The sequence below is a fragment of the Lampris incognitus genome, chromosome 3 (genome assembly GCF_029633865.1).
Source record: "Lampris incognitus isolate fLamInc1 chromosome 3, fLamInc1.hap2, whole genome shotgun sequence".
Classification (NCBI taxonomy): Eukaryota; Metazoa; Chordata; class Actinopteri; order Lampriformes; family Lampridae; genus Lampris; species Lampris incognitus.
The window spans coordinates 21,749,720-21,764,726 of NC_079213.1; the positions used below are offsets into that span (position 1 = coordinate 21,749,720).

Below are 15,007 nucleotides of genomic sequence, written 5' to 3' on the forward strand. Positions count from 1 at the left end.
AAATATTCAATAACCCACGCGATTAATTATAGTAGATAAATCACTTTCTGACAGGACTATTTCTCCGAATCATTGTTGAGGTCTATTGGTTTTCATCAGCGGTGAATGGAGAGTCTCCGGAAATGTAGGCAAATAACAGCCAGGTAAAAATCAAAAGCTCAGCTCTTAGGTATTGGCCCTATGTGCCCTATGCGATATTAACCCACAGGCATATTGATCTCACAGGCCACACGTTAAGCCACCGGACTAAACACAAAGATTAACAATTCTCAAAAAGTGATATATATATATATATATATATATATATATATATATATATATATATATATATATATATATATATATAACCATCGTTAAGTCCCTCTCTTTCAGGATTACCCTATGTTCATGGGAATATCACGGCACTGTGGCTCTGATCTTTCCTCTCCTCCCTATTTGTCGTTGTGATGTCGGTCTAGGAATACAGCTTATTTCACCTTCACGCTACTTCTGAGTCACTTAGGAATAAAGCTGCTTCTAAATGCCTTCAAATGTAAAATTTACAACTCAAGCACACTAAAGTCCTTCTAACTAGAGTGAATGAATTCATTTTTGTCCCAAAGTGAAACTTTGCATTCTGGGCTTTGTCCCATGGCTCTTTATTGGCGTGCTCGGTTGAGAAGACATGCATGTGGGGAGATACGCAGGGAAAAGTCTAACAACACGCGATACATCTGTGCATTTGTGTGTGTGTGTGTGTGTGTGTGTGTGTGTGTGTGTGTGTGTGTGTGTGTGTGTGTGTGTGTGTGTGTGTGTGTGGTGCACCCGCATTCGTTTTGTCTGGGCCATAGTCCAGAGGATCTATGTGTGGGCGTCCGGGTAGCGTAGTGGTCTATTCCGCTGCCTACCAACACGGGGATCTCCAATTCAAATCCCAGAGTTACCTCCGGCTTGGTCGGGCGTCCCTACAGACACAATTGGCCGTGTCTGCAGGTGGGAAGCCGGATGTGGTTATGTGTCCTGGTCACTGCACTAGCGCCACCTCTGGTTCGTCGGGGCGCCTGTTCGGGGAGGAGGAACTGAGTGGAATAGTGTGATCCTTTCATGCGCTACATCCCCCTGGTGAAACTCCTCACTGTCAGGTGAAAAGAGTGACTGCCGACTCCCCATGTATCGGAGGAGGCATGTGGTAGTCTGCAGCCCTCCCTGGATCGGCAGAGGAGGTGGGGCAGCAACCGGGGCGGCTCCAAAGAGTGGGGTAATTGGCAAAGTACAATTGGGGAGAAAAAAAGGGGGGGGGCAAGAAAAAGAAAAAGAAAAGAGAATGAAGACAAAAGGATAGATAGAACAAGAGATACAGGGAGAAATACAGACAATCCCATTTTCCCAGCCCAAGTATCATTATTCAGTCATCAGTCACGTGGGATTGTGTCTTTACCCAAAAGCAAGTGGCAGAAACTCGCAGTAAGCTAGACAGAGGTGAAATAGGTTGTGAGAGTGAAAGTGAGACAGATACAAAGACAGACGCAGAAAGAGAGCCGTAGGTAAAGCAGGAGAGCAGGGAGAGAAAAAAAGAGTTGAACACCATAAATATTCAGGGGGGGGGGGAATGGAGTACAACTCAACAGCAACTGAACATCAACTCAAGGAAGTAGCAGGAAGAAGACAGTGTCTTCCTGCGGGATGTCAGCCGTCGTGCTCGGGCAATCACTTAGCAGCTCATTAGAGCTAATAAGGGCCGTTAATCAGAGACAGGCTGAGAATGGGAGGATGGAGTGACATTGGCCTGACCGTGGGGGAGATGGAGAGCAAGCCGATACTCTTTAACCGCTCGCTAGCTAAGACACACTTCCCCGACTGCTCAATTCTCATGCAGGCAGACCAACCTATCGGGGGCCACAGCAACCGGCAGAGACGGACAGATGAACAGACAAAGAGCAATGCAGAACGGAAACGAAAATGACAGAAAAGAAGTGAACGAAACAGAACCGAGGAGTAAATAACAAAGCAGACTAAAACAAAACAGGGCTAAGCGGGACATGACAGGAAAGGACGAGAAGACAAAAAGAGAACAGGACAACATGCAAGAAGAGACAACAGCCAAGTAAAATGAAAATGAATTCAACTCCACAAGCTAAATTCCACCTGGCCTGAAATGAACTGACGCTTGCAGCAGAACACATTACCGCTCTGGACTGATGGATCTGGCAGAATATAACTGATGTCAGCATTTCTGTTTGAATTTCAGCAATTTGGAAATTTGATTCACGAACTTGAACTTTTATTCCTATTTTAATTTCTGTTGACTTCAAGCCCATTAAGATTCAGCCCTTCTCAGCGTGTGGGGTAGATCTTGTGCAGTCAATGCTGTGTGTGAGTGTGGGTGGGGGGTGTTTGTGTGTGACTCTGTGAGTTGTATTATGTTCCCTGAAGCCATGTCATCAAAGCTGACTGACAATATGCTTTCGTCTCCTAAGCTTTCTCCCTTGTCACTCCACCTAGTCCTTGTTTCTTTCTCTCGCTCTCTCTCTCTCTCTCTCTCTCTCTCTCTCTCTCTCTCTCTCTCTCTCTCTCTCTCTCTCTCTCTCTCTCACAGATTGACAAAGCAAGGCATATGTCTAAGTATGAGAGAGAGAGCAAATACTCCCTGGCAAATATCGCCATTCTTAGAGACACATTGTGCTAAGCAGGGGCCCCATCTCTCTCTCTCTCTGTGATGTGTGTAATTACTCTGCCACACATCTATTATCACTGTGTAGGTTTTTTTTGTACTCTAGTGGCTGTGCATTGGAGGTATTTTGGTTGTCTTTCGAGCGGAACGGTGCCGCAGTGGTTAGCGCGGTCGCCTCACAACAAGAAGGTCCTGGGTTCGACCCCCAGGGTAATCCAACCTTGGGGGTCGTCCCGGGTCATCCTCTGTGGCGATTGCATGTTCTCCCAATGTCTGCATGGGTTTCCTCCGGGTGCTCCGGTTTCCTCCCACAATCAATGTGTGTGAATGTGTGTCTGTGTGTCAGCCCTGTGATGGCCTGGCGGCCTGTCAAGGGTGTCTCCCCGCCTGCTGCCCAGTGACTGCCGGGATAGTTCCAACATCCCCATGACCCTGAGAGCAGGATCTTTTATCTTGTGGCAAATCTACACAAATAGACACAACCTGTCCTGAAAGCTTGCACCATGTGCATGTATCCAAGTGCAGACATGCAGATACAGCTGTGGAAATACACAGTGCCACCTCACTAGCACATATGTACACACTTGGGCTTTTTACACAGCCTTTTCAAGGCGGGAACGTTGCACCAGCGTAAAGATGAGTCTTCCGTATAACATTATTGCGCAATCTGTGTGCAAAAACACCTACAGAGTGGTTAGCATGCACCGGCAGTAGAAAGTACATACACATATCTACATAGTGCACCATGCTTACACTCAGAGCAATAAAACCCAGCAGAAAGGTTCACATGCACACTCACATATAACACACACACACACACACACACACACACACACACACACACACACACACACACACACACACATATTTTAATCAAGACAAGACAAACAGATAGACAGGGATACATAGACCCAGTGAGGCATGTATAAAACACACACAAACACATATTCAAATAGTATTGCACAACTCTCCTCTTAAGTGTTAAGCTGGGGGCGCCTACCTGCAATTGAGGGCTTACCCCTGGGTAAGTCAGTCAGCAATTTCAGAGACACCGCTGTGTCTGTGCAAATCTGTCAAGGTCACTTAGCCAACTAGCGGCAACACAGGACATATTAATACTTGTCACAACTAAGCTAATCTTCAGCTAGGAGTCCAAATACACAACAGAGAGAAGTCAGCATCAAACAGAGGCCTGACATAAAGAAAAATGACATGTACAAACGCAGGGAGGTGCGTTATCTGGATGACTAAATAATATCTTGCAATTTTCCTATTTTTTTTGTTAGCTCCAGCTACTCCTGCAGATCCTGCCTTACCAAAATCCCTATCTATACAATGAATCACTGGTAGTCCCTGTTACTACAGCTTTTGAGACTATCTCTCAATACTTTGACTAAGCTCGTGTCAGCTTCTCAACCAACTACTTGCTTAATTGACCCTTTACCAGCAAAACCTCTATTTGAGAAACCGCACCTTGATCCAGGGTCTCTTAAATATCAACCAGTTGCTAATCTTCCATCCTTTTCTAAAGTATTAGAATGAGTTGTGTATCAACAACTTTTGACCCATATAGAAGAACACTATCTATATGAACCTTTTCAATCGGCTTTCAGGACCTGTCACTCGACTGAAACTGCTCTGACCAGCGAGGTGAATGACCTTCTACTAGCTATGGACTCTGACTCCACCTCTGTGCTTCTATTACTGGACCTCCATTAATCACTGTATACTATTAGACAGAACAAATTGTAATTTTTGTGTCTCTGGCCTAGCTCTCTCTTGGCTTAGGTCCTACTTATCTGGAAGAACGTTGTGTCTGCTATGACAATATTACATCAAAATTCTTTGATGTTAAATATGGCGTACCTCAGGACTCAGTTCTTGGCCCTTTTCTGTGTATAATGTCGCCTCTTGACCAAATTATACACAGTCATGTAATAAATTTCCATTGCTATGCTGATGATACTCAGCTGTATGTGCCTATAAGGGCTGATGATCATACTCAAATGACTAATTTAGAGGCCTGCCTGGCTGCTGTGAAAAATTGGATGTCATGAATTTCCTGCTTTTAAATTCAGACAAAACTGAGATGTAGGTCATTGGCCCAGCTAGATAGACACCAATTTGATCAAGTAACAATAACAATCAACAACTCTGTGATTTCACAAAGTGGTACAGCCAAAAAGCTTGGCGTTATATTTGATCCCAGCTTTTCCTTTGATAATCACATTAAATAAACCACCAAGACTGTCTTTATTAATTTATGTAACAGAGCTAAAATTCAATCTTTCCTGTCCATCGCTGAGACTCTAATACATGCATTTGCTTCATCCAGACTCAATTACTGTAATGTTCTGTTTTCAGGTCTGCCACATGCTAGTACTGAAAGTCTTCAGATGGTTCAAAATGCAGCAGCTAGAATCCTAACTAAAACTAGAAAATTTGACCATTTTACGCCAATTCTTGCCTCCCTTCATTGGCTTCCTATCCATGTTAGAGCAGACTTCAAGGTGCTTCTGCTGACTTATAAAATCCTAAATAGGCTTGTCCCATCATACCCCTCTGATCTCCTTAAACCTTATATTCCATTTCAAGCTCTCCACTCTCAAAATACAGGGCTTCTGTGTGTGCCCAAAGTTAAAAAGTAGTCAGCTATCGGGTTCTTATGGAATCACCTGCCTGCTGCCATCAGATAATCAGTCTGTTGAGTCCTTTAAATCCAAACTAAAAACTCATCTTTTTTTCTTAAACTACAATTAGTTGCCTTTAAATTGAGTATTTCATGACTTGTATTACATGGTGGGTCGGTTTCTGTCTCAATGAATTTACCAAGCACTGTTCTGCCAACAAGATTATGGAGTACAGATTGACGATTGCAACGGTTCTCTTTTTTCTCGCATGTTTAACTATCCCTCTCTCTCTCTCTCTCTGAATGTCTTCTCCCGTCTCTTTTTCTGTGTATGTGAATGGTGTGATGTGAGTCTCCCCTGGGTGCACATGTAGTCTGTCCTCCTGCCAGGTTTTCATGGTGATGGTGGTCGCTACCTGAACGCTGCTTGGCATCCTCCTCATCACATTCTTGAAATATTGTAAAAATCCATATAATTTTTTTATGCTGTTTCAATGTTATATCTTTCTCTCTCTCTGATGTGTGACTTAAGTCTTTTCTTGTCTCTTCTCCTGTGTATGATAATGGTGGGATGTGAGTCTCTCCTGTGTGCGTGTGTAAAGTCCCTCATGTCAGGTCTACATGGTGATGGTGGTCACGTGGCTCATGTCCTAGGCTGTTCCGGTGGCATCTGGACACTGCTTGGCATCCTCCTCATCATATTCTTCATATACCTTATAATTCCATTGTAATTCTGTTGTCCTTTTTCAATGTTGTATTCTGTAAATTGTTTTATTCTGTACACACAACATCCATTACACGTCCGTCTGTCTGTCTGTCTGTCTGTCTGTCTGTCTTGGGAGAGAGATCCCTCCTCTGTTGCTCTTCCTGAGGTTTCCTCCTATTTTTTCTCCCTGTTAAAGGTTTTTTAGGGAGTTGTTCCTTACCCGACTGATGTAGCAATAACAATACAGAACTGAACATCAACAAAACTAAAGAACTTGTGGCTGACTTCCGTAAAAATCAGAGACAGCTACTACCGCTGGCTATTAAAAACCAGGTGGTAGAGAGAGTGGCTCACTTCACATTCCTTGGAACTACAATCTCCTCTTCCCTGACGTGAGAAAACTTCACCACCATGCAGAAGAAAGCTCACCAAAGACTATTCGTTCTAAGGCAGCTTAGGAAATTTGGAGTGTCTATGGTTGCAATTACAGAGCTGTAATAGAAATGTGCTCACTTTCTCTATAACTGTATGGTATGGCAATTCTACAGCCCACGAGAAAAAAAAACTGTTGGATAGTTTCGTGCACACAGCTTCAAAAATAATTGGCTGTGAACTCCCCAACCATTTCTGAATTATAACATATTCGCATTCAGCAGAAAGGTTTTAAAATTTTAAAGGATTCCTTACACCCGACCAAGCCTCTAATTCAATCATCTCCCTTCGGGTAAAAGACTGCAGTATCAAGACGAGAACATCTCACTTCCACAATAGCACTTATCCTGTAGCAATCCACGTCCTAACTGCTTCACTGATTGTACAAGTAGAGTCTCCTTAAGCACATGCACTTTAATATGTCACTTTAAGGGTACAAAATATATGGTTTATGTGAGTTATAATTGAAAAATTATGTTTTTGTGGACACTCCTTGTATATAGTGTGGTTATATGTTTATTGTTGTTATCTTTTTTTGGGGGGGGGCCCCCCTTTTTCTCCACAACTTTACCCATCCAATTACCCCACTCTTCCAAGCCATCCCGGTCGCCGCTCCACCCCTTCTGCTGATCCGGGGAGGGCTGCAGACTACCACGTCTCCTCCGATACATGTGAAGAGCCCCCAGCCACTTCTTTTCACCTGACAGTGAGGAGTTTCACCAGGGGAACGTAGCGCCTGGGAGGATGCTATTCCCCCCAGTTCCCCCTCCCCCCTGAACAGATGCCCCAACTGACCAGAGGAGGTGCTAGAGCAGCGCGACCAGGACACGTACCCACATCCGGCTTCCCACCCGCAGACACGGCCAATTATGTCTGTAGGGATGCCCGACCAAGCCGGAGGTAACACAGGGATTTGAACTGGCGATCTCCATGTTGGTAGGCAATGTAAGACCACTACGCCACTCGGACGCCGTAATATTGTCATCTTTGAGCACACCGAAACAAATTCTAAATCAACTGTATAGTTGATATGGCAATAAATTATTGAATCTTGAATCCTAACCTGATGTGAGGGTCTAAGGACAGGATGTTGTATTGGGCTATACAAATAAAATTGACTTGACTTGACATTAGCAGTCTTAATCCTCCATGTTATAAAAAAAGTTTCATAATTTTGATGTCAGGCCTTGCTTCTGAAAGAAGTAATTGTAAAACAGGAGCAGAATCCTGTGAGCGAGATTTGAGCGAAGTAGAGGCCAGCTTACATTTGTAAAAATGCAAAGTAGCTCCTTAAGAAATGGCATCTATCCCGGGATTTGACAATTCTAAGGTCTAAAATGGATGAGGGAGTCGCCTGGACACACAACCCAGCACGGCACTGTAAAGCCCTCCTGATGGCTCCTTAACACACACACATGCACAAGTCGGGGCATGCACACGCACACGCACACGCACACACACACACACACGCACACCGTCTCCTCTCTTTACCCTCAACAAATCAAGGGAACCACTTCCATTTCCAGTTTGACGTTGTTGACTGCCCCCTACACTCTAACTGGCATTAAGCCTCAAACAGTTTTCTAAGCTTTTGACTTCTTTTTTTTTAATCCTCCTCTCTTGGCGATTCAACAACTCCCTTTTGAAATTCATTTAGAAATATATTTAGCCCGCTACATTTTACACGTGAACCTAAGTGCAGGTGTCCATGTTCACTAAGCACATTATCCTACATGTAGAAGTGGTTGTGGAAAAGTGAATCATGATTTCCAGTAGGGCGAGCACTTAGGCCTTTGCTTAAAATCCACTCCACTGATTTTGTCCAAACTTCACAGTAGTCGTACTGCAAAACCAGCCTGCTGGACTCATTTGATTTTACTAACATGTTGTATTCTAGCCATCATTTCATAATTTTCACCCCCCGTTAACTGTTACATCTCTGCTTTTACTTTTTTTTTGGGGGGGGGGGGGTGGGATTTTCCCCCGGGTGGGATTTTCCCCCCCTTTTCTCCTCAACTGCACACGTCCAATCACCCCACTCTTCCGAGCCGTCCCTGTTGCTGCTCCACCCCCGCCGATCCAGAGAGGGCTGCTGACTACCACGTCTCCTCCGATACATGTGGAGTCGCCAGCTGCTTCTTTTCACCTGACAGTGAGGAGTTTTGCCAGGGGGATGTAGCCATTCCCCCCAGTTCTCCCTCCCCCCCGAACAGGCGCCCCAACCGACCAGAGAAGGCGCTAGTGCAGAAACCAGGACACACACCCACATCCAGCTTCTCACCCGCAGACACGGCCAATTGTGTCTGTAGGGATGCTCAACCAAGCTGGAGGTAATACAGGGGATTCGAACCGGCGAGCTCCGGCTTGGTAGGCAACGGAATAGACTGCTACGCTACCCAGACGCCCCTATACATCTCTGCCTTAAAGTAATGACTCAGGACTCTCTCTCACTCTCCTCAGACACACACTCATGCAAACATCCATGCTTGCATACTCGCCACTCATGTGCATACCAACACACAAATGCCCACGTATACACACACTGGCCACCCACCAGAAACAAGATAAGCTTTATGGCCAGTCCATATCCACTCTCGGTTGTCAGAGACTACTTGGATACCATTACCCCCCAGTAGCATTAGTGGCACTGATAGACAGACAGAGGAAAAGCAATGTAGATAAACAGTCAGTAAGATAGAAAGACGGACGAAAACAGAAAGTCAGAAGGTCAAACAAGAGGAGGAAGCCTACTGAGGGAGCCAGAAAAGAAGAATGTGATTATGTGAGGGATACCAGCTTTGACAGATTAAAGGAGGAGCGAAAGAGAAAAACAAAGATGAAGAAGTTGGCAGGGGGACAAAGCAAAACAGAGAAACAGAGTTGTCAAAGGTCTGTCAACATAGGCCGAACAAGGGGAGGAAGACCGGGTTAATGAGGAAACAGCCCTGTAACATCACAACTCATTTCCATGGTGTTTCACAGGCACAAACATTCCTTTCACATAGTATTTCTCTTAAAATGATGGTTTAAAGATGTTCTGATTATACTCTGGCCACAAAACTAGGCTACTCAATAGCAATGTACCCCAAACAAAGTTGGGTATTTATTTATTTATTTATTTATCCTGGTACAGAACTGAATTGTATGAAAATATAATTTGGATAAACACAAACATAAAAAAAGAAATAAACAATAATAAAGTTAAATAATAAACAAATAAAAATACATAAATAACATTTTAAAAAATTATGCCAAGATTTTAATTGGGAGTGATGAAGAAGGACAGGATTAGGAACGAGTATATTAGAGAGACAGTTCCGGTTGGACAGTTTGGAGACAAAGCAAGAGGCAAGACTGAGATGGTTTGGACATGTGTGGAGGAGAGATGCTGGGTATATTGGGAGGAGGATGCTGAATATGGAGCTGCCAGGGAAGAGGAAAAGAGGAAGGCCAAAGAGGAGGTTTATGGATGTGGTGAGAGGGGACATGCAGGTGGCTGGTGTGATGATGCAGAGGACAGGAAGACATGGAAACGGATGAGCCACTGTGGCGACCCCTAATGGGAGCAGCAGAAAGCAGTAGTAGACAAAAATAGATAAATGCACTCAATGATAAATACATACATAATAAATTATGAAAAATCTGCACAAATTGACACTAATTTTTAGTTTTACAAAGAAATGTCACTAACATGTTGCATAGATGCCTAGAAATTATATGAAAGTGCCAAGGTGCAAAATATTGGACCTTTAAAATCCAGACTTAACTTGTACAGATTTTGTCTAGTTTAACTTAAGTACGGATAAAAAATGAATTTGCAGTGACATACAAATGTAGTGTTTTATAAAGGATTATTTGAAGTAATACAAATTTGCGTGCGTATTATTTCGACAGTTATCCAGTTCTTCTACGGTGTTTGAAGGATATCTAGAAGCAACATGACGATCTCAAATGGAGGCACTAATCAAAAGCTGCAGGAACGGTGCAGACCCCTGCCTACGTAGGTGGTCTGGCGACAAACAAGAATGATTGGGCATGGAAATGCAAACGGTATGCCTTCCATGCAGAATAGCACACAGTTTTCCAGATATCGCACAACCATCAAACTCTTCAGAAGATCCTAGCAACAGCTTTCTCTGTTGCTAGGATCTCATAAAGAGTTTGACAGCTAGCAACAGCTTCTCTGTCGGTAGCTACTCTGTGCCTGCTACCAGTGCAGCTTTAAAGCAGCAGAACCTAGTGGTTCTGTGCCAAGCCACTCATTTTCTTTGGTAGAAAAAGAGAGATGACTGCCTGTGCTGGGGTGTCTCATGCCTGCAATGAAGCCACATACGTCTCTCATTTCAAGTTTATTTACTTGAAATCTTGTTTGCCTGTTTGTTGTTTTTACTTGTTCTGATCTTTCGTTCCCATTGCTTTCACTTATTTTTCCTTCCAGGGAGCAGGTATACCTTCAGAGACACATGCTGCCATCATCTACTGGTCTTTATCAACTGCTTCTATGCATGTGAAATTTTTTTTTTAATAATAATAATCATTACATTTATACAGTGCTTTTCTAGACACCCAACGTGCCTCACATTGAAGGCGGTAACTTATTTCAACCACCACCAATGTGTAGCACCACTTGGGTGATGCACAGCAGCCATTTTGCACCAGAACACTCACCATACATCAGCTTGAGGTGGAGACGGAGGACTCATTGAGCCAATTACACAGGGGATGATTAGGTGGCCAGATGGAAAGAGCCAGGTTGGGAATTTTGACAGGACACCAGGAAACCCCCTACTCTGCGATAAGTGCCATAGGATCTTTAATGACCACAGTGAGTCAAGACCTCGGTTTAACGTCTCATCTGAAGGACAGCATCTCTAACAGCACAGTAGCTGTTGTTGTTGTTTTTATTAGGACCAGAGGGAAGACTGCCCCCTACTGGCCCATCAACACCACTTCCGACAGCAACTCATTTTTTCCCAGGAGGTCTCCAATCCAAGTACTAGCCAAGCCCATACCTGCTTAGCTTCTGTCATATGGCAGAGCCAGGGTACATGTTGGTATGACTGCCGGCATACCAACATTTTCTGTCGTTCTTATTTCTACCTTGATTTCTCTATGCCCTGCATTGCTTGTCCTCTTTCTGTTGGACCCTCCTTTCCTAAATGCACCTTCTTTCCTCTCTCAAATCCATCTCTTGTTCGCTTCCTCCTTCTATCCTCACCACAGACACATCTCCTTAGTGCAGATCCATACATGAGCCCAACCATGTGCAGATTACATTATGGATCCACAGGGCGATCGATGGCTGCCCTGCATTAAAAGAGGCCCTGATCCTCGCCCCATCATGGCCCCTCCCAGCCTTGACTAGATGACTCTTATTGTTGGGCTAATGGGAGAGGCACTAGAAGAAGATACTTGAAGATAGGGAGATGGGGAAGTGGAGTAACATCTTGGTGTCTGGGAGCAAGAACGATGGACTCTATAAATCAATGCTTTCTTCGATACCGGCAGGCTCACTTGATTGCTGATACCGACAGAGTGAATGCACAACGAATTTAGCAGGACGTTTCATCATGACGTGCTAAGGGACTATCAATCAACTACCGACCGACACCTTTTGATTTTGGCTAATGACCTGGTGCTAACACACTCATAAACACAGAAACACATGCACACACACACACACAGAGTCAACATAAAGAGCTTCAAGGGCTACACTTGTTTAATTCAATCATAAATATCAAGTGTTATACTAATTGAAGAGCAGAGGGTGTAGTTGGTGATGATCAGTGAAAGGAGGAGAGCTGAAGAAAGGATGGAGATGGTAAGGTTAGGCAGACAGTTCCTCTGTGTATTGCATAATCAAAGGAGTCTGAGTATTTCAGAACATCCAAACGTGCACAACAGTGCCAGAATGTGCCAGAAAAAAAGAAAGAGAATGTGGGGGGTGGGGGTGGGGCAGTGAACCACAGGAAATGATAGGCAAGAGTTTTGAAACAGAGCAAGAAAGAGAAGTCCAAATCAAATTTCCCCATGGGGCAATAAAGTAAGCAAGTAGGTAAGTAAATAAGCAAGTATGTATGTATGTATGTGTGTGTGTGTGTGTGTATCTATCTATCTATCTATCTATCTATCTATCTATCTATCTATCTATCTATCTATCTATCTATGGGAAGAACACTTAAAGTCCCTCTCCACTCATGTTTTAAGACATATAAAATACTCTTGATATAAAAAAATGTGTTTTTTCTGCAAAATAAGTTCAACTATCTTTTTAAAATCCTGAAAATCACATCTACTCCTTCACCCTCATTAGAAAAAAAATCCAGAATCTATGACTATGCAAATGATCCCTGCCCTCAATTAAAATCTCCCCTGCCTGCATCTCCCCACCCCTCCGCCGCTCGCCTGCAGTGCATATACCTGCTCATCGCCGACGCTGCTCATCAAACACAGCAACCTCTGCTTTTTTCTGTGTTGCTTGCTACTGTATGCTACACAATGGCAAGTGGTAAAATAGGAGTAAGTCATCCATACATGTTCGAACCAGAACCCGATTTCGAAGATGAAGAGCAAATTGGATCGGGTCACCGCGGCTTGTTAGCGCCAGCGGGAAGGAGGAGGCAAGTTGGGATGATTGCGGAGTCCTTATCATCCCCACTGAGCCACCGGTCTGCTCTATGGGCCAGCATGGCAAGTGGAGTCCCACCACCACCGCCGCCACACCTGGCGGAGGAGAAACTACCAGATGAGAGAGACAGCAGGCTGGCATGGAAGGAGAGAGAGACGGAGGGTGAGCCGGAGCTGACCGACACCATGGGGGAGTGCTGGGCCGTGGGCACGGAATTGAGGGAGATGCCACGTGTGCCACGAACAGCACACCGTAGGCGGGGGCTGCTGCTGGTTGGCTGTCGCTGTGAGGAAGCGGAGCCAGAGAATGGAGGAAGGGGCGCGAGGTGCACCAGGGAAAGACTGGTAAAGCTCTCGATGCTGGCCAGATCTGTCGCCGGCTCCGTCTACTCTTCATGTCTGTATGTATGTGTCATAATAAATATATCTTTGACTGACGATATGTGGCTCCGTCCTCTGTCCAAACCCCCTCCCGGCAACAGCCTTGCCTCAGTAGCATACAAGTGGACGTATCAGACTAGCAGTGTATTTTATGGATTGCTTTCTACAACGTTAGAAACGCAATGCTAACAAATAACACGAGCCTTCAGCTTGTGTTGCTAATGTTCAATAAATCTTGGTACCGCTCGCCAGCTCTGACAAGTTAGTATCTCCCTTGTAAAGACGAACACTCAAGATGCCCCGTTAGGAAGAAACACTTTAAACACCATAGTGTTTAAAGCATTAATATCTGGCAAATAGAAAGAAAATAAATTTACCGGTTGACTGACACGTCGGCTCGTACTCGCTGTCTCCAGGGTAAGTAGATGGCACAGCGTCGGGCTTCAATGTACGTTTTGTGGCAAAACCCATCTGTTTTAGTGAAAAAAAATTAAAACGGTGCTCTTGAAAATGGCTACTGCAAACCGGCGTTTTCTCTGGAAGTTTGGTTGGGACATTGTGTTTTTTTCCCCAAATAAACTGCACCCCTTTCTCTTAGATTTTAGGATCCTTCGGTAATAAATGAAGGCTCACTGTTTATCCTTTTGTAAATTTACAGCCGAAAACACGTTAAGACACGTCTCTGCCATCGTTTTTAAGGTAATGAAACTTCTAACTGGCACAATTACGACCTGGCATCTCCTCTGGCTCGCATCGCTGAAGCGGGTGCACATAATGAGATGTAAAGCACCACCCCATCCATTAAACGAGATTGGTTCCTTAGGTTTGTGACGTATGAAACCCCACCTGTCTGAATCCATTTTTTGAGACTGTCCTTGGTACACTGCATTTTCAAAGCAGATATGCGCAGCGATGGCACCGACTGCTTATTTTGGTCCTGATGTGTCTTGTAACAGGCCTGCCATGCTCTATGGTATGGACACAGTGACAACAACAGAGATACTAGACTCTACATCCCAGGTAGCAGAGATGAACATGCTGCATTGGTCCTTGGGAGTGACTAGAAAAGACCAGAAGGGATATGAAGAAGTGAGAGCTGTGTTCAAGATCAGAGGAATGAATGAGAAGTTGAGAGGACAAGACTGAGATGGTTTGGCCATTTACTTGAGATGGTTTGGACATGTACAGAGAGGAGGCATAGGCTATACAGGAAAGAAAGTATTGGACCTGGAAATACCTGGCAAAAGAAAAAGAGGAAGACCAAGGAAAAAATGGAGACACCAGATAGAGGAGGACATGAGGACGGTTAGACTGCGGGAGAAGGATGCGTCAGACAGAAAGCTATGGGGGGCAAAAATCCGCTGTGGCGACCCCTCAGAAATAGGGAACAAGCCGAAAGAAGAAGAAGATTTCTTAAAAAGTCTTATAACATTACCCTAACACCACATGCACATGTTAACAAGGTTAAAAACTTGATTTTCATCAGAGGGGGTCTTTAAGACAAACCAGAGTGATAAAAGGAAAATATTGAGAAAGACAACATGCTATCAGAGACATGTCTTTATGCATGCTTAATAATCCA

The 15,007-nt window shown here is 44.3% G+C and overlaps 1 protein-coding gene across 1 annotated transcript in view; it reads right to left on the reverse strand.

Moving 5' to 3' along the window:
* Positions 1–15,007, reverse strand: part of tbc1d22a (TBC1 domain family, member 22a) — a 238,848-nt gene that overhangs the window by 138,943 nt on the left and 84,898 nt on the right. The window contains exon 10 of the mRNA XM_056277478.1: positions 10,912–10,916. Coding sequence (XP_056133453.1) covers positions 10,912–10,916 — 5 coding nt within the window. The remainder of the gene's footprint in view (positions 1–10,911; positions 10,917–15,007) is intronic.